This window comes from Amblyomma maculatum, chromosome 3 (genome assembly GCF_055883805.1).
Source record: "Amblyomma maculatum isolate TAMU_Amacu chromosome 3, ASM5588380v1, whole genome shotgun sequence".
NCBI lineage: Eukaryota > Metazoa > Arthropoda > Arachnida > Ixodida > Ixodidae > Amblyomma > Amblyomma maculatum.
The window spans coordinates 123,065,663-123,092,399 of record NC_139346.1 but is presented as its reverse complement, the minus strand read 5'-3'; the positions used below and the strand labels follow the sequence as shown (position 1 = coordinate 123,092,399).

The 26,737-nt window shown below is 47.1% G+C and overlaps 1 protein-coding gene across 1 annotated transcript; it reads right to left on the bottom strand.

Annotated features, from left to right (window-relative positions):
• Positions 1 to 3,946: 3,946 nt before the first annotated feature.
• LOC146195916 (aldehyde dehydrogenase 1A1-like) lies at positions 3,947 to 25,102 on the bottom strand. The gene is made up of 12 exons (XM_084597958.1): positions 24,949 to 25,102; positions 21,924 to 22,028; positions 12,920 to 13,060; positions 12,347 to 12,473; positions 11,407 to 11,468; positions 9,407 to 9,649; positions 8,573 to 8,675; positions 7,452 to 7,642; positions 5,605 to 5,927; positions 4,919 to 4,993; positions 4,639 to 4,678; positions 3,947 to 4,124 (listed from the first exon to the last, which is right to left on the bottom strand). The coding sequence occupies exons 1-12, from the start codon at positions 24,985 to 24,987 to the stop codon at positions 4,092 to 4,094; spliced, it is 1,482 nt and encodes a 493-aa protein (XP_084454084.1). The 5' UTR covers positions 24,988 to 25,102; the 3' UTR covers positions 3,947 to 4,091.
• Positions 25,103 to 26,737: the final 1,635 nt, after the last annotated feature.

Genomic DNA, 26,737 nt, shown 5'->3' with positions numbered 1-26,737 from the left:
AGGTATTAGAAAAGCTTGAACATATGGTATAAAGGCTTTATGTCTGGCCCTGCTGTTTATGGAAGAGAGTCTCCTCTTCAAGACTCATTGGCGTGAGTGTAAACGACAACGATGAGTGTTAAGAATACGGGTTGGGGATCGAATAAATTATGAGTCAGCGGCTTTTCTTTCTATCCATTCACTCAGACGGGGCCCGCTTAACTCAGTCTGCAGAAGACGTTCTAAGAAACATCCCCAATAACGTCCGAAGCGCTAAACGTTGCCGTCCGATATTAACGACTCGATTCGGCCGGGTCACGACTACACATGATGCTACCGGCGCAGAAATAAATGTCTTCAGAGCTGTTTTGGACGTCTTTCCGACAATGGCACAAATTGCTCTTTTTTCCCTCTGATTCGCGCCAACAACGGCGCGGAGAAGTTCGGTGCAGTGACGATGATACCCGAAATCGTTCTACTGGCGTTAACGATGAGTGGTTCTGAACGACTTGGGTCACTGACTAGAAGCCGAAGCATGTCACTACTGCGGCAGATTTTTTCCCTCCATGCCTAATGACTTTCGAAGCGAGGGGGGGGGGGGGGGGGGGCGGGTGGATTCTTCTTCGAAGGCCTGTTGAAACATGGCACATACTCACACGGGAAGATTTGCAAAGGCGGAGTGGCATACCTAAAAATTTTCACAGGCGATTACGACAAAATAATAGCACCAATAATGAATTTTGAAAAATGTGTTGACAAAAAAGACAGAAGAGCCATTTAAAGCAGAATAACAAATATAAATTGGGGGGACAAAGATCTCGAAGAAATTTAAGAGTTGGCAATTGAACCTACCATGCAATTATGTAATCACGGTGAATCCTGCGTATTGAACGTAATGCAAATAATTTGGCGCCCGCACCGATTGACAATAACACTGGAAATGACAAAGGGAGACCTAACTTCGAGAGGAGCCTCCAGATATATCTCTGAATTGCGAACTTCCGACAGGAGAGGAGAAATCGCTGTATAGATTCAACTTCCCCGCATGAGTCACATACGTTTGTAGGTGTCAACCCACATCTTCATCGATATAATTCATAATGGAAATCCTGCACCGCAACACCATCATTGATACCTCACACAGTCTGGATTTACACTAGCAGACGATCCAAATATATACTAAGTGCTGATAATCGGTGGCATAATCAAGGGATCATGTAGCCTGGCTGACATGTCCTGGAACAGCTGAAACAATGAAATCGCCAGCAGACTGAAGTTAGGATGGGCGGTGTCACCGGCGCATTAAGAGCCGATATTGCTAAGAAATCAGCCACCTTGGTTGAATGAGTACCTGCATGGCCAGGAACCCAGACAAAACGGACCTCTTTCAAAGTGCATGTAATGAAAAGTCGAAGGAAACAAATTCTTCGCGGAAATCTTCGTCTTCCTATTTGCGCAGCTACCCTGTTTAATCCTTAGTTCGGTTATCAGCTGCTCGAGCTAGTTTTCTGCTTTTCGAGGAACATGAATATGATCCCTGCTCAGATACCGAGCGGAGCAGACAACTGGCCGCGCGCAGAGTCAAGTTCTCAGTGGTGGCGGCTCAGCGCATGCGTTTTTCAGTCTCCCCACGGGGGCGCTGGCTGCACAGTAGTGTGCCCTGATTGGCACCGATACCCTCGGCTCAGCTTTCTCTGACTTTCGAGGCATCCCATGACATGCATCTTGGCATCCATAGCGCTCTGTAGGATGATTCGATGGAATATAGGAGTGCCCCGTTGAAACAATGTGGTGGCAGTTGCCACCATGCTCGGCGTTTTTTGTTCGGAAATATCTTGAAGGTTGCTATAAAACGGTACCACCATTTATGTTCCTAAATATTTATGTACCTAGTACCTTAAGTCACCTTCCTGCTTTTCAGCAACCAAACGTCTAATCGCTTTTAAGGAGAAAGCCTTTGGGATTCATACTGTCACCGCCCTTTCATCCGGTCACACTATACTGTCAGTCATGGCATGGTCAGAAAAATACAATCCTGTCGCCGCAGGGAATCGAACCTCCATCCCTTAGATCCCCAACCGAGCATTTTAACAAACACTATACTGTCAGTCATGACATGGTCAGAAAAATACAATCCTGTTGCCGCAGGGAATCGAACCTCCATCCCTTAGATCCCCAACCGAGCACTTTAACAAACTTCACTACGCCCGGGATCGTGAAACGCACATTATAATTCTCCTTGTTTATTGGATTGGTACTGAGGCTTCTCTTTTTTACCAGGTGGACCAGACAGGCCCTATAGCCAAGTCAATTCGCTACTGTGACGGAGTCTGTCCCGCCCTGGAGCAACGCCACCAACACTATTTATCTAGTATGCCTTATCCAGTTCCTAAGGCGTCGTTTGGTTGTCTCCACAGCCTTGAAGATGACAGTAGCGATGACAATGGCGCTGCAGTTCGTGATAATGACAATGATGACATTAACAATGATGCCAGTACAGTTAATTGATAACGATAATGAGAGGAAACGTGATGTACCGTGCGCACCAACAACTCTCAGGCTTTCGCATTTCTCTAGTGTAGAGCGTAGATTCCACAGTGCTATTGGAATTTTTTGCGAATTGCCACCGCAGATTTATTCAGCTGACCACTGCTACCGTTAAACCCTAGGGCCTCAGGGAGAGCAGCTGTCTGCATTGATATCCGGATGACTACCACGACATTCTAGTACCAGATGTTAAATTGTTTCTACGGATTTACCACACGCTAAGCATGCATCATCATCTTAGTTAACTCCCTTTTGTAGCTGAGTGCCGGGTGCCTCGGTGCGCGCGCTATCTTTACGGAGCAACATTGTAGGGCGTGCGCATCAATGACCCGCAGCGCCCCTTCGCGGAAGTTATTTCCCACCTTTCTTGCACATGGATGGCAGTTGCTGAAAACGGCGACGCACAGCGCGTGAAAGTGTCTTTTGTAACACTTGCGATGTCAAGCTGCGGCGACTACTTTGTAGTCTAATGCATCGGCAAGAGCAGCTGACCGGCGCGCTTCGCTTTCACGGCTGTGTGATGTTTTTCTGCTGTGTTATCATGCGTCCATCATGGCGCGCGCGACGTCGCAATGAGACTTCATCAGAGTGGTCTCGATACCTCAGGGGTTAATCCATAAAGGACAGTCCATGGTGCACAATCTTTCGTTCTGCGGAAGCGCAAAACCATTAAATTTGTTTAGCGATCAGATGAAAGCACAATAAAAAGGGGTCGTGGAATAAAGACTCGACCTGCTGCTTCAACCGCCTTAATCCTACATGCTTGAACTAGTGTTCCTTCCTACCGTTGCCCTGTTTAGGTTCCATTCAACGATACTTTCTAGCCATAGTTGTTGACAAGCCCGGAGGCAAGAACCGATAGTGCAGAGTGGTTTTAAGAAATAACTCAAGTTACTGACCTTCTAGCGGAAATCAAGAAGAAATTGGCCCAAGCAGGGCATGTATTGCGAAGAGAGGATAACAGATGGTCGCTTAGGGTGACAAACAGGATTACAAAGAAAGTAAAGGGTAGAATGGGTTGGCAAAAAATTAAGTGCGTGGATGAGGTTAAGCTCACAGTGGTCAAGTGGATGCAGATACACCGCGCTGGATTAATTTGAGGAATGTGGGAGAGGTCTTCGCCCTGCAGTGGGTACTGTCCGGCCGATGATGAATAAATGTGCAGAACGCAAAGTGATACCCCGGCCAATGTTATGGAGGTTTCGTTGCCTCAGTACATTACTGGTTTCCTCAAGAGAGCCGCAAATCACGCTGCATACAAAATGAAGCTACAGCTTTGGCGCCTGCCCTTCCAATGTGGCCGTGACAGAACTTGACAAAAACTGAATATCGCTTATCTATAGAACTTGATAACGAGAAGTGAATCTTCTGTTTACGCGACCGCACATCGCGGCAATGTTTTCATTCAGAAACAGACCAGTTTTCAGAGACAACTCAGGTTTTTCTTTTTAGAATTCGCATCACAACCATGAGCAGCATCTGTGTAACAAAAGCGGGTGTTCTTGAGTATAAAACAGAGGTGAACGAAGGCACTCTTCTCCGTCTTTCAGCCCAGGGAGAGTGTCTTACGAGTGCTTGTGTGGGATCTTGATGGTGACCTGCGAGAAGGAAAGGCAACAAACACCAGCAAGAGGTGAGTATGAAGTCGGTGGACATGAGGTGCTAAGTAGGAAAGGAGTACATAGCACGCATTAAAATGCAAGCAGGCCATAGTGACGGGGTATCTGCCATGCAAGTATTAAGGCGAAAACCTCAATAGGTAGTGTTCGTCCACGAATAGTGTCACACAACAGATTGTGACGCCACCATCTCGCGACGTCCTCGGCCATGACCGGATGTGACGCATGAAAACGCCAAATCCGGTCATGGCTGATGACGTCACCAGGCGATTCACGCATATACGAAGCTGACAGCGCCAGTAGTCCGATCCGGGCGTCCGTGCTGCTCCTTTCATTTGGCGCTTCCTCGAACGCGGAACCACACAGAACACAAAAGAAAACGGAGTAAAAGAGGAATAAGCGGCGATTTAAAACAAAAGGTTTCGCCTCGTCGGACTTCAGTGGTCCAAAGTGCCTAGAAAACATTTTTAAATTTACGAGAAGCGACACGCACCGTCTTTGTCTCGATGTAGTTCAGGATGCCGTCCTCATTGCTGAAAAACAAAACAGTACAGGTTAGCATCATCTGGGTCGAGTTAGATCGCTTCAAGGAATGTGACAAAAGAAAATGAAGTTTTCTTTCAAAGTGAATAAGGAATTGAGATGTTAAGTTTCAGAAAACCGAACAACGAGATTTTTTTTGTTTACTTTGACTTTGTTTAAAATGAAGGATGAAGCAGCCTGAAACAGCTTAGCGTCTAAAGCAGCACGAAAAAAAATACAGTATAGCTCACCATTCACGGTGGAGACCAGACATCTTGTAGCCACCGAAAGGAGCCTGAACGTTGGCAGCAAGGTAAGTGTTCACCCTGTAGAAAAGCGAAATTCGTAACAAAATTATAATTTATCTAGCAGATAATTTAATGTCGTCAAACACATCGCTCTACAATGACAGCGTACCCAGAATGGTACTAGGTGCACGTAGGATATCACTAATTGCGACCAGTTTCTGTAGTGCCTCGCCTCCGTTATGTAAACAGCAGCTTCTTTTCCCGAGTTTGCTCCGTCTAACACGCGTGACACCCATTACAGGAAGTACAAATTGCTGTAGGGTTTAAAACAGTTAGCCTGAATCAACCCCTTTGTGGTGGAATAGGTGTGACCTGTTCATCTATCATTTGACCTGCAGTATACCCGGCAAAGTGCTTATATCCAATTGGCTCTTATTCACTGAAGCGCAACTTTAGGGGTAATCCAATATGATGTATAGTCCCATAAGTGAAGTCGCAAAGCCAAGAAGTGAAGTGAATAAATCCACTTAGTTGCTTCGACTGCATTATGTCCGATTAACTCAAATTAGGAGAATGCCACCTCTCTGCTTTCAGTCTACCATCAGCCACTTTAAGCCCTTCCGATTCCACTGATTTTTGCGGGAATTGAAAACAAGAAGAAATAGTTATGCGCGAGCAGCGATACCCACCAGACGGTGCCAGCCTGCACGCCGTCGGAGAAAGTGATGGCCGTGTTCAGGTCCTTGGTGACGACGCCGGCCGCCAGACCGTAGGTGGTGTCGTTAGCGCGCCGCAGTACCTCATCCATGGTCTTGAACTTGAGGATCTGCTGGACGGGACCGAAGATCTCCTCCTTGGCGATCCTCATGTCATCCGTGACGTTGGTGAATACTGTGGGCTCGACGAAGTATCCTTCGGTGCCGATCCGGTTTCCACCAATCTCGACCTTGGCGCCTTCCTTCTTTCCAGACTCGATCAGGCCCAGGATCTTCTGGAACTGCTCGTCATCGATCTGCGCACAGAAAGTATACTCGTGTCACTACACGGAGACGACACCATCAAAGAGAGGTTCGCGTCATGCGCGGAAGTTGCTAGAGGACCTCAAATGATTCACGCCCGAGATGCGCATGGCTGCCTGCGCATGTACGGTCCGGGTAGCCTGATCTCCATCCCTTTGTGAACGTGCAGTACTGCAAACGCATGACTGGAAAAATTTTTGGATAGAAAATAACGGCAACAGGTCGTTTGTGAATACAGTTAAAACTATCGAAGTTGAGGGGAGCCACGAATTACTGCGTTAAATCGTGAACCGAGTTATATCCAAAGATGATTTTCTCGTTCAGTTTATCGGATGCATTGATTTATTATTTGATAGCGGTATTCAGGCGTAGTACCACAGCGTCATATTTGTGAAGCGTAAATGCGCCGAAAATGAAATTGCGGCCCGCGGAAACTTGACACCGCCAGAAGCAGTAGTATAAAAAGAAGCAATGAAAATTGTTACCTCAGCAAGGAGGGCCACAAGTGACCACATATCTATTTCCCACTAAAGGAGTACCTGATCTTCGCTTCTATGCGCTTTGTAAACAACGATTGGAAGAATTTTTGTAAGTCTCGAGTGAGTCGAGGGCGTCTTCCGCCACTCTCATGTGTTCCGGGAAACTGCCCTTAATCTGCAGCGGTAATTAACAATTGACCCGGCCGCAATTATTAAAATTTGGGAGTTTCCTACAAAATAGACCAAACTAGACATCCCCCTCCTCCCTTCATTTTCGGCAAACGTTCTTAAATCAGGACCGATAGCAAATTGGTTTCGTTTTTTTTTTTTTCGAGTAAGGTGAAGCATTGCGCTTTTAGGTGAAGAATTTCCTGAAATGGGGTTTCGTTAAAACGAGTTTTGACTGTACTGAGTGTGCAGCCCGTTATACCTAGTGGCACGGGCAGAGGCACAATATTTTATGTTTTTTTTTTGGGAAGCCTCACCATATTATATGTATTGAGTGTGCATGCTGCAGGCGTGCAGGACTGGACAGCCAGTGGACCCCACCTCTCACTCTCTCTCTCTCTCTCTCTAAAGTGTTCTGCTGATGTCTCCCAGCTATGGTTAGTGGTACTGTTAGCCTGGCTTTACATCAGCTCACTTGGTTTGGTTTTGTCTGGGCGTATAAGCAGCGTGCATCGTTTACGAGTGCGGCAGGCGGGAGAAAGAGAAAATGGGACAAAACTATTCCGTAGCCGATGTTTATTAAATCTATTTTGTTGGCAATTACGAAAGGTTCTGACGTAAGCCCATGTTTCCAGATGCAACATATTGAAGCGTGTTATATACGTTCCACTAAAATTAGGTAGCCTGATAGCTTTGTAGCGAGATTCAGATGTAAATAAAAAGACAAAGACTGCATTCAATTGGAACGACGAGGCGTTAACGTGTAATGTTTAAACTTTCTACCTTCCTTACTTCGCCTGTCAGTGACTTGCTGCTTGAGCAAAAAAATTGGCCTGTAAGGAGGGGCCGTGTGTAGAGCTGCTGCCTCACCTGAGGTCCCTGCTCTGTGGCGTCGTCGAAGGGGTCTCCAACCTGCGTCCTTCGGTGTGCAGCCAACTGCTTCGCCTTAGCGACAAACTTGTCGTAGATGTCTTCGTGCACGAACAGCCGACTGGCAGCTACGCAGCACTGGCCCATGTTGAAAAACAGGCCCACGTGGGCGATGTGGGCTGCCTCGTCCACTGCGCGAAAGAAAAAGGGGAAGAAAACTGGATTAAGCGTCGACGCGCGATGAGACGCTCTTCAATGATATGTGGCGAAGACTGAACATGTTTGCTTAACAAAAAATAACGCGTTCAGACACGCATGAACTGCAACGCTTGGAGCGCAAGTCCAAGTAGCACATATCTTCAAACAGTGTTTAGGAGCTGCAATCGGACGAAACCAATATTCGCACCATGTAGATGTTTTGAAGGTGTATAATAGAAAACGGACAAAAGGAGTTTACGGGAGACGAGTTTTATGCGCGCCTTGCAACAAATATTTGGCGCCATCACTTTGGTGGTAAGTGTTTTTACGCTTCCCAGCCCCACGTGTCGGTCGATGGATGGTCGCCGTGCGTCTAAGAAGTTCTGCCCATGCGTGACCAGCGCGCAATGGTGCCACAATGTGAGTGAGCTGCTAGAATCATCAAGGAGGCCGAAGCGAATAGAAACAAGGTCCTAGGCCAGTAGGTGCGGGCGCGGCATGATTTGTTTGTTTTTTAGTCAAGCAGTACATGAAATTTTATCTTGCCAAGATTCAATACGCTCGCCGCGCGAGTGTAAAGCCTTTTCGGCTGCTCCAATTGAAAGCAAAGAACGTTCAAGACGGTCGTGGAAAAGAAAAAAAATTCTTTTGGTGGCCTCGCATCGTTAGAGCAGAGATAATGCATATTTCAATGAGACGAATCACAGTGGAGCAGAGTAAATGTATAGCATGTATTAGAAGTGGGCCGCGTCATAATGCTTTTTTTTTCTGCACCTATTTTATGTGTCGGGAGCTGCTTAAGCTATTTTTGCTTTATGTACAACATTTTCTCTAGCAGAACATACTACTGATGTGCAGTTTTTCCCTTACACAGAGCAGGAGCGTTGCCTATCTCTTATTGGACTAACTAAGCATGAACTTACGGTCGGCATCGGGGAAGATGACCAGCGGGCTCTTGCCGCCCAGCTCAAGGTTGACCCTCTTGGTGTTGGACCTGCCGGCCGCTTCCTGGATGAGCTTGCCCACCTGCACATGGCGGAGGGTCCCATTGTGCTCAGTCCCGAACTCCCAATGGTTTGAAGTCTATTTAACACGGAAGTGAGTTACAGAAGCACGTCACCGCACACCAAGCCATTCTCAATGACGACAACACCTTGACGACTCGCACAATACGAAAACTAGAATAAAAAGCGAAAGCCGACCTTATTTATGGCGACAAAAAAGTCCGGGTCATTTGTTTTCTCACAGCGGATAACGTATTTACGGGCAGAAAGTCGAGAGCGAAAATTTTATCATGCACGTTAATTTAGCTAGTCACGTTGCAGCACCCGTTGACATGTGATCGAATTACTCAGACGACGATGTTTAACAGTAAGCACAGGCTGCAGATAGCGGCAGTCTTCTTTAAGAGAAGGGTGTTAAAAGTATGCTGAAAAATACAAAATTATTACGCACACCAGATTTTGATTTAGCTGTAGCGAAAATGTGCAGTAAAAATGCAGTGTGCCATTTCTTCGCATGCATCAGTATACCCCTTACAGAGCCGGTTGGCGCCATCGTTTTCTCTACGTCCTTTGTTCTAATCCCTCAGTCTGCTTTGCCTCTCTACGGTCAGGTAGTTGTGAAAGACAGATAGATAGGACAAACTGAAAATACCGCAGTGAAAACTCAGCCCCGCGGAAGAGAGACACGTCTCCAACTTTCGAGACTTTGTTCTGGCCTGGGTCTAACCACAAACAGAACTACGCTGTACGCACCTCGGTGGATCCGGTGAAGGAGACCTTGTTGATCTCAGGGTGCTCAGCAATGGCGGCGCCGGCGGTGGGGCCGTAGCCAGGCACCACGTTGACAACGCCAGCGGGGATGCCGGCCTCCTTGCAGAGGTGGGCAAAGTACAGCGCCGTCAGCGGGGTCTGCTCGGCAGGCTTCACGATGCACACGCAGCCGGCGGCCAGCGCGGGTGCCAGCTTCATGGCGATCAGCACCACCGGGAAGTTCCACTACGACCAGGGTAAAGGAACGACAGCTGTCACCCCTTGGCGGTTCGCACATGATATAGGTTACACTAGCTAGGAGTGAGCAGGCATCGTTGCTGCGATGCTTATACGTTCGAGATTAGAGAACGCACTTTTGCTGCATACAGCGCCCGTGAAAGCCGACAGGGAGCGCCGGATGCGGACATGTTCCGCGAAGTTTGCTTTCGGAAGTGGTCGTTCGTGACAAGGCTGACAGCTGCGCCAGTTCGCAAATGTTCGGAACCCGGTGGACAACAAACCTTCAACAAACGCTGACAATGAACCTACTGTGTTTGTGCGGTGAAATAAATGAATTTGAACAAGAATTTGAGCGAAAACGCCGATTTAGAATGGCCGAGATTCCTGATGCATCTAAAGAAGAAGTGAAGGCTGAGAGCGAAGGGCAGCGCAATGTCCGCAGTAAGCGCAACGTCCGCTAGTGGCCCATTTCGTATACCACGGCGCAGAATTCGACATCTTGCTTTATTGCAACACGTCATTCATTCTATTGTGCTTAGTCACCCCTTACTATAGCGTCCATGTCGATGACAGTATATTTTTCTGCGCACCGGGCGACGAAGCTAGAGAAAGTGAATGCACGATGTGAGATCGACGTCAATTTGAATTTGGCGGCGTAGTTTTTGTAACACGTCCGTGGCCAGCATAAGCTGCGATTGCACAGGGCCTCATGCGCTCAGTATAAGTCAAGCTTCAGGGCTTGATAGAGCGACGTTTTGTTTCGTTTGAAACCATGATACCACATCGTCCTGTCCGTAGAGCTATACGCGCATACTATACAATTATCAGCAGGCTGTTCATTTCTGAGTTTTAGATTTAGTTGATCACCATACTGATGCGCATATTAGTAACGTAACTGACGTCTGCAGAGGCTAAGAGTGTGCAGCTGAAAAGATTTTATTTCGAAACACCTTGTCTTCGGGAACGCTCGAGAGTGATTGCTGAAGCCTCGGTATATTCGCGATGGTTCACAATCAGCTGCAGCCGGGATTAAACGCTTATGTCATTTCCTAGCATATCATTCAGTCCAGATGCATGCAGGTAACTTATCCGACTACCCCACATCAAATGCAGATCCCGACACTAAAGGGAACCGTGACAGCATAACGCACTATAAATTTTCCCAACGCGCAGTAAGCCTCGCAAACGCACCACCTGCACACTGCTTGTGCGCCGGAGCTGCCGGCAACTGCGCAAGCGGACAGGTGCACAGGCTGCAAAGGCTTGAGGAAGCTGAGCAACGTTGCCACGTGTAGCCCTAACCCCAACGCGACATTTGAGCAGTTGCGTTACTGCCTTCGTCACCTGTAAACGTGATGCACACCGTTCTGCGCGAGCGATATGTGCTCTACGCCGCAGACACTAAAACTATCCCCGGAAAAAAAAAAAAAAAGCTTAAGCGATTGTTTATGCTAACAGAAAAACGTGTGCTGTTTGTCTCAAATCAGGCTTCTGCACAGGACGGCAAGTGCGTGGCCGGCCACCAAAGCGGTCTGGTTACTGTCGTATGCAAAACTTCACCCCTTGACGCTCCTACTGCACTTTGTGAGCGCTATTGCTTTAACAGCCATCCTCGAATTCTGGCGACCGAAATGACCAGCTGTGCCATACGGGCTCCTCAACGCAGCCGAACACGTCCCGTCACGTGCGCAGGAAATTTGAGCGAACTGAACACCAATCATGAAATGTACATGTCAATAGTTGGCATGCAGTGTGGTACTCACGGGCAAGATTTGGCCGCAGAGGCCCACGGGCTCACAGCGAGTGTAGGTGAAGTAGCTGCCGTCTGTAAGAGGGGCGGATAATAATGTCAGCACTAAAGCTAATAAATACTCAGTTGAACACAATTATGTGGCTGCACTGGCGCAGCTTTTTCGATCACTGTGCATAATACGTGCCATGTAAATGCCGTTACTGCCCCCTCCCCCATTATGTGTCCGCGAATGGCAATGATTAAACGAGTCGCTGTATTTTTATTTCGCGTTACTGCGACAGCCCTGATGAACTGAAGGAGCATAAATAGTGACTTGACCTTATCATACCTGCAGTTCTGGCAAATTTAGATTGTGCCATAACATGACGTTATGAATGATGCTATTTCCACTGTGGGATAGATGGCTCTCCCACTATTTAACCAGCCTCTGCAATTTATTCAATACGCCCTTAATTTAGGCGCGTCTATTTGTGAAAATCTGGAGAGTTCATGTTATTCTCTTTGCAATGGGGTGCCAGGGGCAAGCGTTATATTGCCTTTGTTCAGGGTACTGAATAAAAAAAAAGCAATTCAGCTGCAGCCAAAAAGCCCACTAGCAGTTGCTTACAGAGGGAGAGAACTCATCTTTGAGTGGTTTTCCAGAGACCAGCTCAAAGTATCCACTTATCAGCGTCACTCGCGCGAACGATCTAGAGGAACAAGGTTACGAAAATGACAGCACTATAAAAAAAGGCCCACGATCTTAACCAAATCAGCCTAAATTCTAGGCCTCCTCCTTCCCCAAATATGCAAAAAGTGAGCAATGCACATCGATACCGATTCGGGTACATTTGGATACGAGAATTTAAGAGCAGCCTTGAAAGCTCGCATCGTAAGGCATCGTATTCTTTGCGCAAAATGGTCAACTACTGCGCTCCATAGCTGTAGTGGATGCTGTGCTGTGTACGTACCAGCGGGGATGGTCTTTCCGTGAACCTTGTCGGCGTAGCCAGCGTAGTAGCGAAGATGCTTCATAGACACATCAATGTCTTCCTGGGCGTACTTGTACGGCTTGCCGTTGTTCAGTGTCTCCAAACTCTGCGAGAACATGGAGCCACAATTAGCTTAGACCGTATGCCAAGTGTGGGCAGAGGCTGGCAACCTGTGCAGTCACTGCCTCTCTCTCTCTCTCTCTCTCTCTCTCTCTCTCTCTCTCTCATTTCACATCATCTGAAAGGTGCCTTACATTCAAATTGTAAAACAGGAAACGGCTCCTCGGTATTAAGTATGGCAGCTTCTTAATTGTGGTTATAGCTCAGTGCAGAGTGCCAACTGCAAGCGGGTGAACCACACCTTGAGGGAACATTTCGAGCAGTGCGAGCTATATACTCGAACGCTGTGACGCAGCGCCAGAAGCAAAATGCCGCGTGGTGAAGGGTTACCGCTACTCACAGTGCACCCTGCACATTGAAGGTTAGGCCTACGACAGAAACAGTTGTTAGAAATAAAGGAACGTCTAAAAAGAACAATGTGTGTATACGCACGGCGATGTAGTCCCGATCGCGGTCCAGCAGGTCTGCGAGCTTGAGCAGGTACAGCGCCCGCTGGGAGGCATCGATGGTACGCCATTCGGACTTGAGGTCGAAAGCAGCCTTGGCCGCAGCCACCGCCTTGTCAATGTCGGCCTGTCGACGAGAGTAGAATAAGGAAGGGGGAAGTGGCGAAACAAATATTAACGCCCGCCGCTGGAGCTCCTGAAGACTGAGAACAGTCATGAAGAATTGAACTCTTCACATGAAATGACCTCATGAAATATGCCTCTGATCACGGAAATATCTGCTGGCAGAAGCCCTTGCTTGTGAAAGAACACCAAGAGGACATTCGTTACGAAGTGAAGTAATGTGCCACTGATTCGCCCGTCTAGCTACTGTGTTGAAGGCATACGTTGGTGGTACATGGGGACAATATCGTGTACAAGGAGAATCGACTGTTCTATTAATACCTCGTACGTAATTGCACAAATTTCATTGCTCATCTTTTACACCCAATTTCCTCAATTCCTTCATTGATCGGCGCGGGCCAAAAGTCATTCATACAACCTGCTGCATTCGTTTTGCTCCGTTATGGACGCAAAAAGTGCGCACAAAAAAATCCGAAACAGAAAACTCACCTTTAACGTCCTTTAGGATATAGTACAAATAGCTCATGGGAGCTTAGTGTATCAAGGCGGCCGTGATGTTTGGTTAACTGTCAGCCGAAGTAAACCACCACGCAGTGCTGTTAGCAAGGCAATCGTGTAAAGTCCCGAAAAATATATACTTATTATAATGACTGTAAAGGGTACCGGTGGCCGCACTGCTATCAAGGCTAGCCAATATATGGAGAGTGGTGGCGGCGGCCGCAGTACCCCGCACGCGCTTTCCACATATTGGCTAGCCTTGGTGGCAGTCATCACGGTAAAGCAGACGTGAAAAAAAAAAAACAGATCCATGTCCAAAATAGAATAAAATATTCTACAGCCCCGTCTTAACAGTAGTGCCTTTCTGTTGTCTAGTTTTGTAGCACTCTTCTGTTGTGACAACGGAAAATGCTGATGTTGCTACAGAAACTCAACATATTCACTGTCGAAAACAGCAGAGAATTTGTGTTGCAAGGACAAAAATCATGTTAGTGTTTTTTTTCGACTGGGCACCACCTTATAGCCCCCCCCCCCCCCCCCAACAGACACTATCTAGACAAATACAGGATGTATTATAATAGCTATAGCGAGCTTCCTCCATTACATGGTTCTGACCGGTAAGCGGCTGGTGGTTGTGGGCCGCATTTCTACAACGTTATTAAAGGTGCTGAAAACGCAAAAAAAAAAAGGAAAATTAAGCCGTTGAGGCGGCGTCCTGTGCGGAAGCATTTTTTCATGGCATTATTCCATAGTTGTGCCGCAGAGGGTTTTTAACCAGAAGGTTTTTAACTTTTTTTAACCAGCATGACAGTACCTGCTGGTTAAGAAGGCGAGCGGCCCACAGAGGAAAAAAAAACGATGGGTAACGATTGTCCATGCATCTCCAGCCAAACCACGCGCACCTTCCTCCACGGTTCCATCCTTTCAGATGGTGATTTGTCGGTTTGAGTTAGATGGCGCCATGGGACCGAGGTCAATGAAGAGATTTTGAAAAGCTCCGAGTGAACAGAGATGGAAGACCCCCTAACAAATTTCCGGAATAATGATACATGCCAAAAGCAGTAGAACTACAGTGGAAGGAGCTTCAGAACAAAAACAAAATACTGAACAGTATTTCCTAGGGAGCATTAGAAGCGCTTGCCTACAGCTCTTAAAAGCTTCCCCCATTGAATGTTGCCGAAACCAGATATGAAAAACAGTGCAAGAAGCTAGTAACGTAAAGCTTCGAGTTGGGCTAGTGGGTTTTTCATCGCCATTAACTGGCGCAAAAAAAAAAAAATCAAGAACGACAAAAATGAAAAACGGGACACTGAGAAGTGAGCATTTTATAGCAAGCGGAACAATGTCGCTATATTGCTTGGTATATTTTTTTAATGTGTTATTTTTGTGCGTTTGCAACGTTTCCTATTACTCCGCTTGAAATGAAAGTTGAGCAGTGAGTGGCGCTCGGACTGTCTCGCCATGCTGTTGTCCCGCTTTCGGGCCAATTTCGCACCAGCGAGAGTAACAGAAGCAGCGATAGGATTGAAAGACAGCGTCAAGCGCCCCATCACATGATGAAAGCGGATAGCGACAAGTTCGTTATCGCCGTTTCGGTAAAGCATTCTAAAGAGTGAAATGCGAGACTCTTCATAATCGACGCTTCAGCTAGCAAGCTTTCTGGTTCCGCACAAGTGTGGAAGATTGGCAAGAAAGACTGCTCGTGCCCTTGGTCATATCGCGTCGTTTCTCGAACATCCTATGAATGTCCCGCATTCGGTTTCCGCTCGCAACGTTAGCTGTTGTACTCGAGCGCAGCGCTAGAGGGGCGTTAGTGGGGGACAAGTGCCCAGAAAAGGACACAGCACGGAGGGCGTTAAGCAAACGCCGATACGAGAGCAGATCATCAATCCCTCCCTTCCAAGTCAGACTGAAGATTGCGCAAATTTGCTCGTCGCGTCGTCGTCCGCTTGACGACACCCCGATAAAGTGTAAACGAAGCCAATTGGAGGTCTCCCTCATTCTGAGCTCCAGGCAGACACCGCCGCCGCGGGATGAACGCCCTCGTAGAGCTCGCTGTCGTAGCCGGCGGACGTCTGGCTGTCGCCAAACGACCGGCGGTTGCTCAGAGGATGCCTGTGCCTCGTCCCGAGGGGCGGCATTTGACGAGAAGCAGATAACAAGGAAAGCGCACGAGCACGCGCTGCCGCAGCCAGCTCGGGCAGTAAAGAGACATGCAAACAAGAATAGTTGGCTGGGTGCCCGGATCTGTTTCTCTTTTATTTGCCTTCCCACAGCGAGTCTACAGGAGAGCTTCCGGATGGAACTACGCGCTTCAAAACACCCCTCACCCCCACCCCCTCCCCCTTCAGTTTAGTTAAAGCAGAACCCTTTGCGCTGAGTAAATCAAGGAAGTTAAAAGGGAGAACGCACTTGCAGACGCGAAACGAGAGCCTTGAAAGCTGAAGCTCAATAATAGTGAGGAAACAATTCTGGTTTCAGCAACGTTAGGAGACGCCAATTTTACACGCTGAATCTCTGCAATGGGTTCACGAAAGCCTTAGCAAAAAGCCAAATAGTACACTCATAAAATTAGCAATGGTGACTGTAGAGTTCAGAAGTTCAGGTTTCTTGGACATCGTCTTTAATTCTAAATCAACCAAATTGAAAAATGCTGCTATGAACATACTGATGGGGATAACCTTTCTTTCCAATTGCGCAGCTAAATCTAGCTTTTAAAGTTTGTCTTGTGCTTTCACCGAGTACTTAAGAGTGACAATAAAAACGGTGGTTATGTTTTTGACAATCCAGACTCGGACAGCAACTGTCAAATTTTGTACGACCGTTGTGAACATGTTCACATGGAACTCGGCAGCAAAATACTGCTCTCAAAGTTCGTCCTCCACTTGAACTGAGTTGTTAAGAAGGCTATAGAAAAAAAAGAGGGTTCGTTTTAACAATGAATAATAGAAAAACTACGCGTCTCGAGGCAGAATTTCTCGATACGTTCTTGTTAGGACACTATTTTAAGAGATGTTAATTGTTACGTATATAAAAAACTGCCCGTCCAGAAAAATGCACTTGTTCAGAGCAACTGGCGATGACTGGGAATATGTCAAATTTGAATTGGTAAAGAAATAGTTAACCCCCCCCCCCCCCCCCTCGCTCCTGAATCACAGCATCCTATTCCTATTTCTTCAAAATAAAACCTGTACAGCAAGTTTCGCGTTCCTATGCACTGATTAAACGACACCCGTTACGTTGACATATATCCTAAGCCGAAAGAATAATAAAAATGGACGTTGAGAGATCCGCTGTTAAGTCTGCCACAGTTGAAACATGCACGGCTTGCGAACGTTTTACAGCGTTGAATTATAGCTCCACAAGTTGTCCAGGGTACCGCAACAAGGCCAAATAGTGTCGATTCATTGTTTGATGCATGTCCTGCTTGCACGTCAGCGTGTCTGTGACGAGTGGCAAACGAGTTGCGAAAAAGAATATGTCGTGTGTGTTCCTCTGTGTGTTCTTTCAGGGACCAGGAACTGCGTGCAGCAGCAGACGCATTACTGAACCTTAGAGTAAGTGAAATATCTGCGGCTCTTGTAGGAAATGAAATCTAGGTGTTGGCAGGGAGGCAATACACTGATAAAGAAGTGTTTCCTTGATGCAGCACTATCTTTGAGACATGTACTGCGGGTATGTGACACTCACAAGGTACCTCACATCAACCTTCCAGTTAGTTATATGGGTTCCTATGGCGCGTAACCAACTGTGGCTATGATGGGCCAAACACAAACTAGATTATTTGTTATGTCAAGTGCTTAGAGTAATGATGCCCATGACTGATTTAAAAGATTTTCTTTAAAAAACGTACAACAAACAGAAAAATCGATGAATGCTTGTTTAGTTTTTATGCAAGTCAAACTTTCCATAGCAACAGTTTAGTGCAAGGTCGCCTGTGAACGAAGGTATCGTCTGAGCTGTCCGTGATACGATTCACGTCGAAGAATGAGCGACAGATAAGAGCCTCGCGTTCTCTGAGGACGGTGAAGGGCGCGCATAAGCGGAGAAGATAAGCGGACGCGGAATTCCGGAAAGAAAAGAATGGCTAACGAAAGACTTCAGGTGCCAAGGAACGTGATAGCCCTCTGCCCAGAGGCACGCGGTAGGCGACTGCATTGCAGACACTGAATCGAAGCGATTGTCCCTTATCCGGCATTTTCAGTAATCGGGCTGTATTGTGCGGCCATGAAGTGCTCGACGCCGCCTAAGCGGGGATACGCCAAGGGGAGAAGCTATCCCACCACTTTGCGCACTCCAGGATAAGACACGGTTTTCGCACAGGGCGGTGCACATGTGGAGGAACAAAGAGAGATATAGTGCACGCGTCAGACGTCGGGCTGCGGGGTGCATTGAAAGGAAAATGAAATGAAAGGGCATTTCGAAACGTGCGTTACGAGCAAGATGTACCGAGATGAGCGACTGCTAAAAAGATTTACTACGGCGAGCTAGGTGTAAGCAGCTGATAACAGTTCACGAGAACTCGGTACAAAGTGTAAGCAGCTGATCTGCAGCTGCTGTGGTTTTTCGAGTGTGGAGAGCTGAACTTTCGCGTTAAGCTCGCCATTTTTCTTTTCGGACGTAAACGGTCGTAAAGCCTGTCAAGGGACAGCTGTTAATAAAAGGAGCAACATGTCCGAAACAAAACTGAACAAGTCAGCTAAGCATAAAAGTTTCGTAGTATAAAAACTGATCATATTGCTTAATGTGCATTGGGGTAACGCGCTGCGTCAATGCTGTGCACTGAAAGTCGAGGCATCTTCCTCTTGCGTCGACTGGAAAAAGTAGCCGGGCCTAAAAGGCAGCAGGGGAATTTCTTCGAGGGTCATTGCAGACGCAAAGGAAGATGCGACTTCGATCTTCCACTGAAGTTCGACACGCACCTTGCTCATTCTCGGGAAGAATAGAGGCTGAAGTAAGCCGTCACTGACCTCTCGGTCTTCAGATTCAGAAATGAACCATGGTTAGAGAATATATATATCAAAGCGCGCATAATCAAGAACTGTGTTTATTAGCAAAATTATCGGTTCAAATTTGGCGTACTTTCAAGGGTCCTGCGTGTCATGCATTTTACCTATTATAACCGGATGGCTGTACTATAAATTAAACCGAGCGAATACGCGAAGCAAATACTGGCTAATACAGTTTTGGCCATGATACTGTCTGCAGTCTACTATGTAATCCCTCCTACCCCGCAATCCCAGGTGTGATTGTTTGGGTCGAGGCAAAGGAACTCAACCTCTTTAATATGCTGAACTATCTTCTGAAATCAACTGCAGTATTTTAATGACGTTGGAAATGTAACCATGGTCAAGCATGCTTGCACGAAACGAGCAAGCGGCTTAATCAGCTCCGCATGGACGTTTACAAATTAATGGTTATGACGCTTTTGCACTCGCATTGTGTTTTCTGAACGGTTTGCAGTCTGCATTTGCGCAACTTACTATCAGACTCCAGCCCCCGATTTCGGAGCAAGGTGCTCGAGTCTACCTGGCTTGCGAGACGTTGTGGCACTATACTTCCACACAAGTGTTTCCTTTGCAACATAAAAGTTGCGGCGAGATCCGGCTTTGGAGGGAAGTGCATCTCTCGAGTGTTCTACAGAAGGGCGACGCAGTGATGCATTGCTTTCTTTGAAAATTCTCTCCTCCATGGGCCTATTGTAAGGGTCTAGAGTACTTTTCCAAGAAGTAAAAACGAATGTTTATAACTGTTCTCCGAATGTGTGTTTTTGCGTTCTCGATATAGTCGAGAATTTAGAGCACGTTTGACAGAATGTGGGCCCTACGCCACAGATGTGTTATTTTGCTGGCAAACATTATTTCGAACTTAGACCTTTGCAACGAGGGCCCCCTTGGCGTATTCATTACTCCTGCTGGGCTGTTGTATGCGCCTAATGTCAGTACTGTGGAAGCAGCAGCAGAAGCTGCTTGTAACAGCCCATAAAGAAGGTGTTTCGACCTCCTCTTCGCCAGATGCAACGGTCTACAGCGGGCCCACGACTCTTGCAACTACTAGTAGCCCCCCCCTCCCCCCCTCCCCCTTTGTTCTTTCAAATCTAGCCGCCCATAGATGGCGCCCTATAGCCTTCATGAGACAGTAAATTTATAGAAATGACGAATTGGGAAATCGCGCTTGAAAAACTACTGTCGCGTGCTATACGAGGACATGAACTACGAAAAAAAAATAAGCAGTAGCTGGAGCAAATCATTCACCGACCTGGGTAAAGGAATATTTTTCATAATATGATCTAACGCTCTCAACAGACGTAGATAGGGCCGGCACCAATACCTTGACAAGTTCATACCAACTTAAAGTGTCGTGTACAGTGCACGTTAAAGTGACGTCAAGGTTTGAAATGAGCGTACACGGCTCTCAGAATACGTCCGCACAGGCACCACCCGGTGCCCAGGGGACGACGAGAGGTATATCCGCAGATCTTGTTCCTAGTCGGCGGCAGCCACGAAGAGGGGAGAAATGCGGAGTCTGAAAGCCGAGAACAGCGCTCGCTCCTGGGAAAGTGCGCCGGTACCGCCGGACCACAACGCCGCCACAGGAAGCGCGACGCAGACAGCCGCGACCGGAAAGATCCGGCCATTGGCGATGGCTCAGAGTGAGACATCGCCGACTGCTCGATCGCAGCCAGGCATATTCTACGCGGCGAGTACTATGAGCAACGCGGGCGAGGCTCAAACCAACCAGACACCGGGGCCCACGGTTATGAAGACATCGTCGCAGGCACCTTCTAGGATGCTAAGGTCAGTGGAAAATGGCCGCTGAACGGCCTGAAACGGCCTGAAAATGGCCTGAACGGCGGCCAAGAGTTGCTGAGTAGTGCTGGTGCTGAGGTGCAGTATAGTGGAGATGGGAGAAAAAAAAATGCCGCACTAAATATTCGAGATTTTTATATGGACACTGCACGATGCAGTAGGGATGGATGCCGAGGCGTAGCTCTCTGTTGACTTTCCCTTACAGTCTGTCGGCAGAAAGGGTTAAGTTGGCATGTAAATAATTTTTTGAGCTTCGTTATTGATTGCATGGTGGCGGGATACTTCAAAGGATTACCGAGTGAACTTAATCGTAGGCGACTTGAAATTACCAATTTATAGAAATGGCGACATAAAAAACACCGAAAGATGAAAAAGAACACGCGAATGTTGCCGGAACGCATATTGTCGGAGGTTTTGTTTCCGGCTGCAAATGTGCGGGTGGGACGCTTCCCGTAGCTTTGGATATATGTATGAAGTATAGCAAACACACAACAGGGTCACCGCGACGGGTGGAATCGCAAATAAGTAAATGTGGTACTGTACCCCGGATATGAAGAGTGTCTCATGGTCATAAAAAGCTTGACCGGGAGCACTCATTGTCAGCGGGCTCAATTTTCCTTTGGCCGCTATTATGCGCCTACGCATCCCAAAGAAACACACGAGAAAAAAAAAAAAAAGATTCGCGAGGAGAAACCATTACTAATATTTGCTAAATATAGGCTCCCCCCCCCCCCCCCCCCAGAGCGGGCATTGCCTCAATAATTGTGCGTGAATTGACTAATCAGTGTTAAAACAAGCGCTAAAATATTGCGGTTGTAACACAGCTATAAATAGTTTACTATGCATGTGCGGGTTGCTGAGCGAGAAACCGCGAGTGAAAGAATGAAAGAAAGAAACCAAGGTCGATCTTACGGTGCCTGAACATGAGCGAAATTGAAACAAATTTTTGGGGGGCATTTTTATGTCACTGAAAACCTAAAACCAACGTGTCACCGATACGTGACCCGGCCTTGCAAGGTCTGTAAAAATCCTTACTGTCAATTAAGAACTGGCCCAGACGAAGTAAAGTTCTCTTGTCCAAACGTTGGCTCTGCTTTCGAACCGAGGCTCCCCCTCAACCCTTGTTAGGTGCTATTTCATACTGCGTGCACAGCCATCTTTCCTATTCTACCCTGGGTCTTTACTGTTGCCGAGTCATACGCCACAGGACAGACTGAAATAAATAAAACGCGCAGAAAACTGGTTTTTGGAGACCAAATAATTTTTATTTCATTTTTCTGATTAAAAGCGTTCCCACACTTGCCTCAAGGAGATAAGGTAAAGGAGAAGCTGCGAAGCAGCGTTCTTGCTTTAGGTTTTGTGTAGTTACAATTAGTAGTTATTACTATGCAAGAATTTTTAACTAGAGCTTACACGGACTGCGCACACGTTCATTGCAAGCACTGCTCACAAATAAATTCGAGACAACGTAGAGAAGGTGGACACGCTGAAAACGAGTAGGAAGCTGACACAAGGGGAGGCGGGGGGTGACTTCAGTACGAAACTGTGGTCGACGCTCACCTTGTCGCCCTCCTGGACATCGGCGATCTTCTTGCCCGTGGACGGGTTGTACACGGGGAAGGTCTTGCCGCTCACGGAGTTGACGAACTCGTTGTTGATGAAGATCTGCACAGAGGGAAAGAGTGTGGCGTACTCTTTCGCTGTCGATTCAACAGTTTGGGTCCGGAGACCACCTTTAGCTAAGGCCTCTGGTTTATTTCAGCCATATTGCCATGAAGTGCCGAATTCGAAATATTTGGAATTTTTGCACTGAGCCTGAAGTCTGGAATCGTTGAACACTAACGCATTATTGGAACAATGATTGGGTCCCAATATTTAGCCCGGGAACTGTTTGGTACATGAAATCAAAATTTTACAGTCCATCAGAATTTCTTTAGTAGTACCGTTGATAGTTAGCTAGTCGGTCTAGTTGCGTCGTCGAAAAATAGCTGTACCGCGACATGGGGATGTAAAATAAGCATTCGGAATAGTAAAAAAAAAAAAAAAAAAAGAAACAGCAACGAGTGGCGCTTTCTTTTTGCCTGCATTGTTAGTATGTATGCTCTGCACCTGTTCAACATAGAATCTCTTTACGAGCGGAGGCACTGATAAGAACAGCCGCCATTAATATATCTAAGAAAGCAGGAAATATAATTCGATCCATACAAACACATAGAGTGCAAGCGACAGCTGTCGAATATGCCGCGCCGATGGATTGTTGGGAAACGTTCTTGTTATTCTTATTTCAGCTGAATGACACTGATAGCAGCGGCTTTGCTGGAAGGCCAAATCAATGCTACGCGAGACCTCGATGTTGCCCTGGCTCTAGAGCCGAAATCTGCGGACTCCATACACACAGACGTCTGCGGCTATCTGTAGTCAGAGCTGAAAGCAATAAAAGAAGTGTCTTCAGCACACACACACACACACACACACACACACACACACACACACACACACACACACACACACACACACACACACACACACACACACACACACACACACACACACACACACACACACACACACACACACACATACAAAAAAGAAAATGAAAAGAGCAGTCAGATAGAAGATAAGATTAAATGAGTGGCCTGTCTTGTGGGCGTCAAATGGCAACGAAGAGCAGCGGCTAAAGAGAAAAAATTTGTATTCGAATTCTCGACCAAGTGATTGATCGTGCGCTTCGTTCTTCCAGGCTGGATTTTTTTTTTAATTTGCAAAGGTCAGCCGTCCGGTAGTCTTGCAGAGCAGTGAGGAGAGTAGAAGAGTATCGTGAAGCAGCAAGAAAATGTATTTAGAGACAGTAAAATGTTTCGAATAGTAAAAAAAAAAAAGACGTTTACGATAGACGCTGCCAAGCAACCGCTTTTTCCGCTGGCCACTATCGCATTGCTAGAAATGTTGTTGCATTTAACGTGACCTCAGTTTTATTTCTCGGGAGAATTTGGATGGTAATACCAGGAAACTCAAGCTTCAATGTTTAGACAGCATACCGCCCTTGCACGTACATTTAATCTCACCGGGAGTGAAGGTTATTATTAACGAGCGCCGAAGGACGGCATATTTTTGTCTCACTAGAACAGTTGGGCACCTGCGCGACGCGTCGGCAAGCACTGGGTTACGTGCCACTAGGCAGGCAATAACAATTTAAGTACCGTGAGGCTCTGGCACACGAGCTTCGTCAGATGCTGTCGATTGTCCGAGGCCCTTTTAGATACAGACTTCTATTTCGATGCTCATCCTTAGACCGTTATGTGCTTGCGACAGATTTGAAAGCTTCTTCATCATCATCATCATCAGCAGCAGCCTGACTATACCCACTGCAGGGCGAAGGCCTCTCCCATATTTCTCCACTTAACCCGGTTCTGTGCTAGCTTCATCCACTCGACCCCTGCGAACTTCTTAACCTCATCCGCCCACCTAACTTTCTGCCGCCCCCTGCTACGCTTTCCTTCCCTTGGAATCCAGTTTGTTATCCTAAGTGACCATCGGTTATCCTCTCTTTGCACTACATGTCCTGCCAATGTCCATTTCTTCTTCCTGATATCCACTATTGAAAGCTTAAGTAGATTAAAACTGATCTCATGCCGCGCGGAATGCGAGCTGGAATGCGGCAAAGTAAGCGCCGGAAGTTCAGGGAGAAAAAAAAAACAAATTCTTGAGCAAATTTGGTCAACTGTTTAGGTCTGTTCTGTTTCTCGCGCTGTATAGACGGATGCCGTGAACGAGCATCGTGACCTGGATATTTCATGCAGCAGACGGGCGCCCAGCTATTGTGCGATGAATATGACAAGACAATAATCGCGGCAAGCGTGTGCATGACAGTGAAGGCGACGTTTCAGTTTTCAGGCCCCTCAATGAAACACAATGCGTGAATGCTTCGAAGTCGGCAGCACCGGGCTGCATATTTATTTCCGCTTTTGAAGGCGTTTGTGCACGAGCGAGGTCGAAGACCCGCTCAAAGAAGGACTGTGTAGTAATGGGATACCCATATAGCTGTCGAGACTGGATTAAAGCGATGTATTCTCGGGGAAATAGGCGATAGATGCTCGCCATGAACGGCTTCAGGTCCAGCAATGCGGCATGTTCGTGAAAAGTTGCAGGAAGTTTACATAAAGCGCAGTCGGAACGGGTATCGGAGGCAACTCGCGAGCACAGCAGGGGCCCGGAGAGGCGCAGATGGCTTCGCAGCGGGCGGTGGGAGGCGGCCTTTCAACGCCGCTGCGCCCAGCCCACCGGCAAGCAAACACGCACAAAAAAGCCCGTGCCAGCACAAAACAAACTTCACTATCCGCGGCGTCTGCGGAAGCAAACATCTTGGGAAGACGTGGGCGTACCAAGGCAAGACGAGGGTCATCGACCTTGGCCCGGTTCCGTCTAGGCAGGCGAATGACAAAAAAAAGAAAAAAAAAAAACCCGCAACGAGCAGCAGAAATTTAAAGCGAGGCCTGGCCCCACGCGCGAAGAAAGTTGCGATAAACAAAACGCGACTAGCAGGGGGGAGGAATGTCTCCCATCTTTCTTTTTCGTTCTTCCTCACCTGGGTGAACTTGATGGGCGGGTTCCTGTTGGGGGCCATGATTTCCGAGGGGTCGCTGGGGCTGTAGTACTGCTCGAGGACCAAAAGCCGAATGGTGGAGCACTTCGTGACGCGGGGTGCTTTTATACCGGCGCGCTCTCCAAGCTCGCGGCGCTGTCGGCGTTCCTCTCCACTGAAAGAGATAACAAAATAAAGCGAAGAAAAGAAAGAGAACAGAAGGTACAGGGAGAAGAAACAAATTGCTGCTGCTGCCATCTACCGCAGTTTCGGAGAGCCTCGTGAGTGCGGATGTAGGCTCCGAGATCGACGTCCACAATGCAATCCGGTGCTGATCTCGGAGCTGAGGATGACAGCGCGCATTTTTTAACAACGTGACTCTTTGTACTGCCGAGTTTAACATCTTAGGTGCTCAGGATTAGCTATTGGCTTGCAATATACTTTAATTGGCGGTGTGCCTCTTTTGAGAGAAGAGATAGACGAGGAAATACAAAAGGTTACATAGCTAGATTCCGAACTAAAGAAAGTTGGCCACGGTCCTGGCTTCACGTTTACGAGCCTAGTGAAGGAAGCACAACGCAGATAGGAGGTTGCACGCGCGAAGAGTACAAAACACACTTTTGAACAATCTAAGCAAATCGGCATTTTCGTTTGAGAAACCTAATACAGCGCAAAGTGTCAATGATATCTCCATTTGATATGGTTCGCTACCTATCGTCTTTGTCGCGTTACAGGCTTATAGCCCATGTTATACGGCAAACTAGACCAATCCTGTTTCCTTTGTAAAGCCTTGTCGTCAACTGTCGGAGCATACGACACTCGGCATTACATCAGATGGTTCTTAAACTAAAAAAAAAAAAAAAAAGAAAGAAAAAGTAAAGACGTTCCATTTGGGTAACTAGACGGTGTGCCTTTGCTCGCCACATTTAACCGAACTCTGCTTTTCGCTGCAATTGTCTGGAGTTATGCGTTCAACAATGAAGGTTGCCCCACACCTTTACTCATTCATCGTGCAGCAGAACATTGCGAGTGAAGAGATTATGAAGTTGAGTAATCTGGCCGAGCAGCTGCTGCAAATTTGAAGGCGAACAATACTTAAGCGACGATGCCATCTGCAGCTTACAGCACCAAGGAACAGAAATAGTTCTTTTTGCGGTTGTTAAAGCAAACGCAACGTTTGCGGATCGGGAGTGTGTGGCCACGAACGACGCTTGTTATCTGGCTCTGATAGGCGACTATAGAAAGGCTGCAAGGTGCGGAGTCCCTTATCACTATCGGCAAAGAGTTGTTTTCAAGGAACGCAGCATGGAACAACTAGCCTATGCGACTGCACACGAGGCAGTAAAAGAAAACAATATTTCACCTGTGTTTGCCTCTTGTGAGTACAAGTCTGGCGAATGTTCCTGGAGCACATAGGTTGTAGTGACCTGTCATGTACTCTACTCGTGAAAGCAAGGTTAGCCCACAAATAAAAAACATTACACGGGAATGCCTAACGGCGATTGTTTACTGAGAACAAATTTAACAACGGCCAGAAACGCAATCAGATTTTGAACTTTTCCAGTTATGCTCATTCAAATGTGTTTGCACGCTACTTATAGCAAGTGTGTTTTCGAGCTACTTATATTAAGAAATGCAGCGGTAATGTGGGACTGAGAAAAAGAGACTCTGTGAAAAATCCGTGAACGTAAAACTCCATACCTATGTAATTGCTACAAATATAGCATTAGGCATAAAGAGCTAGCCAGCCGTGCGACGGCACAATATGGCTGCGGACTGAACTCGTTTATTT

Excerpts from the sequence above, each read along its gene's own strand:
- LOC146195916 (XM_084597958.1), bottom strand. The coding sequence starts at position 24,987 with ATGGCCCCCAACAGGAACCCGCCCATCAAGTTCACCCAG. Across the intron at positions 9,650-11,406 it reads TCTGCGGCCAAATCTTGCCC|TGGAACTTCCCGGTGGTGCT; the intron begins GTGAGTACCACA and ends CCCTGGTCGTAG. Across the intron at positions 8,676-9,406 it reads CCTTCACCGGATCCACCGAG|GTGGGCAAGCTCATCCAGGA; the intron begins GTGCGTACAGCG and ends CGCCATGTGCAG.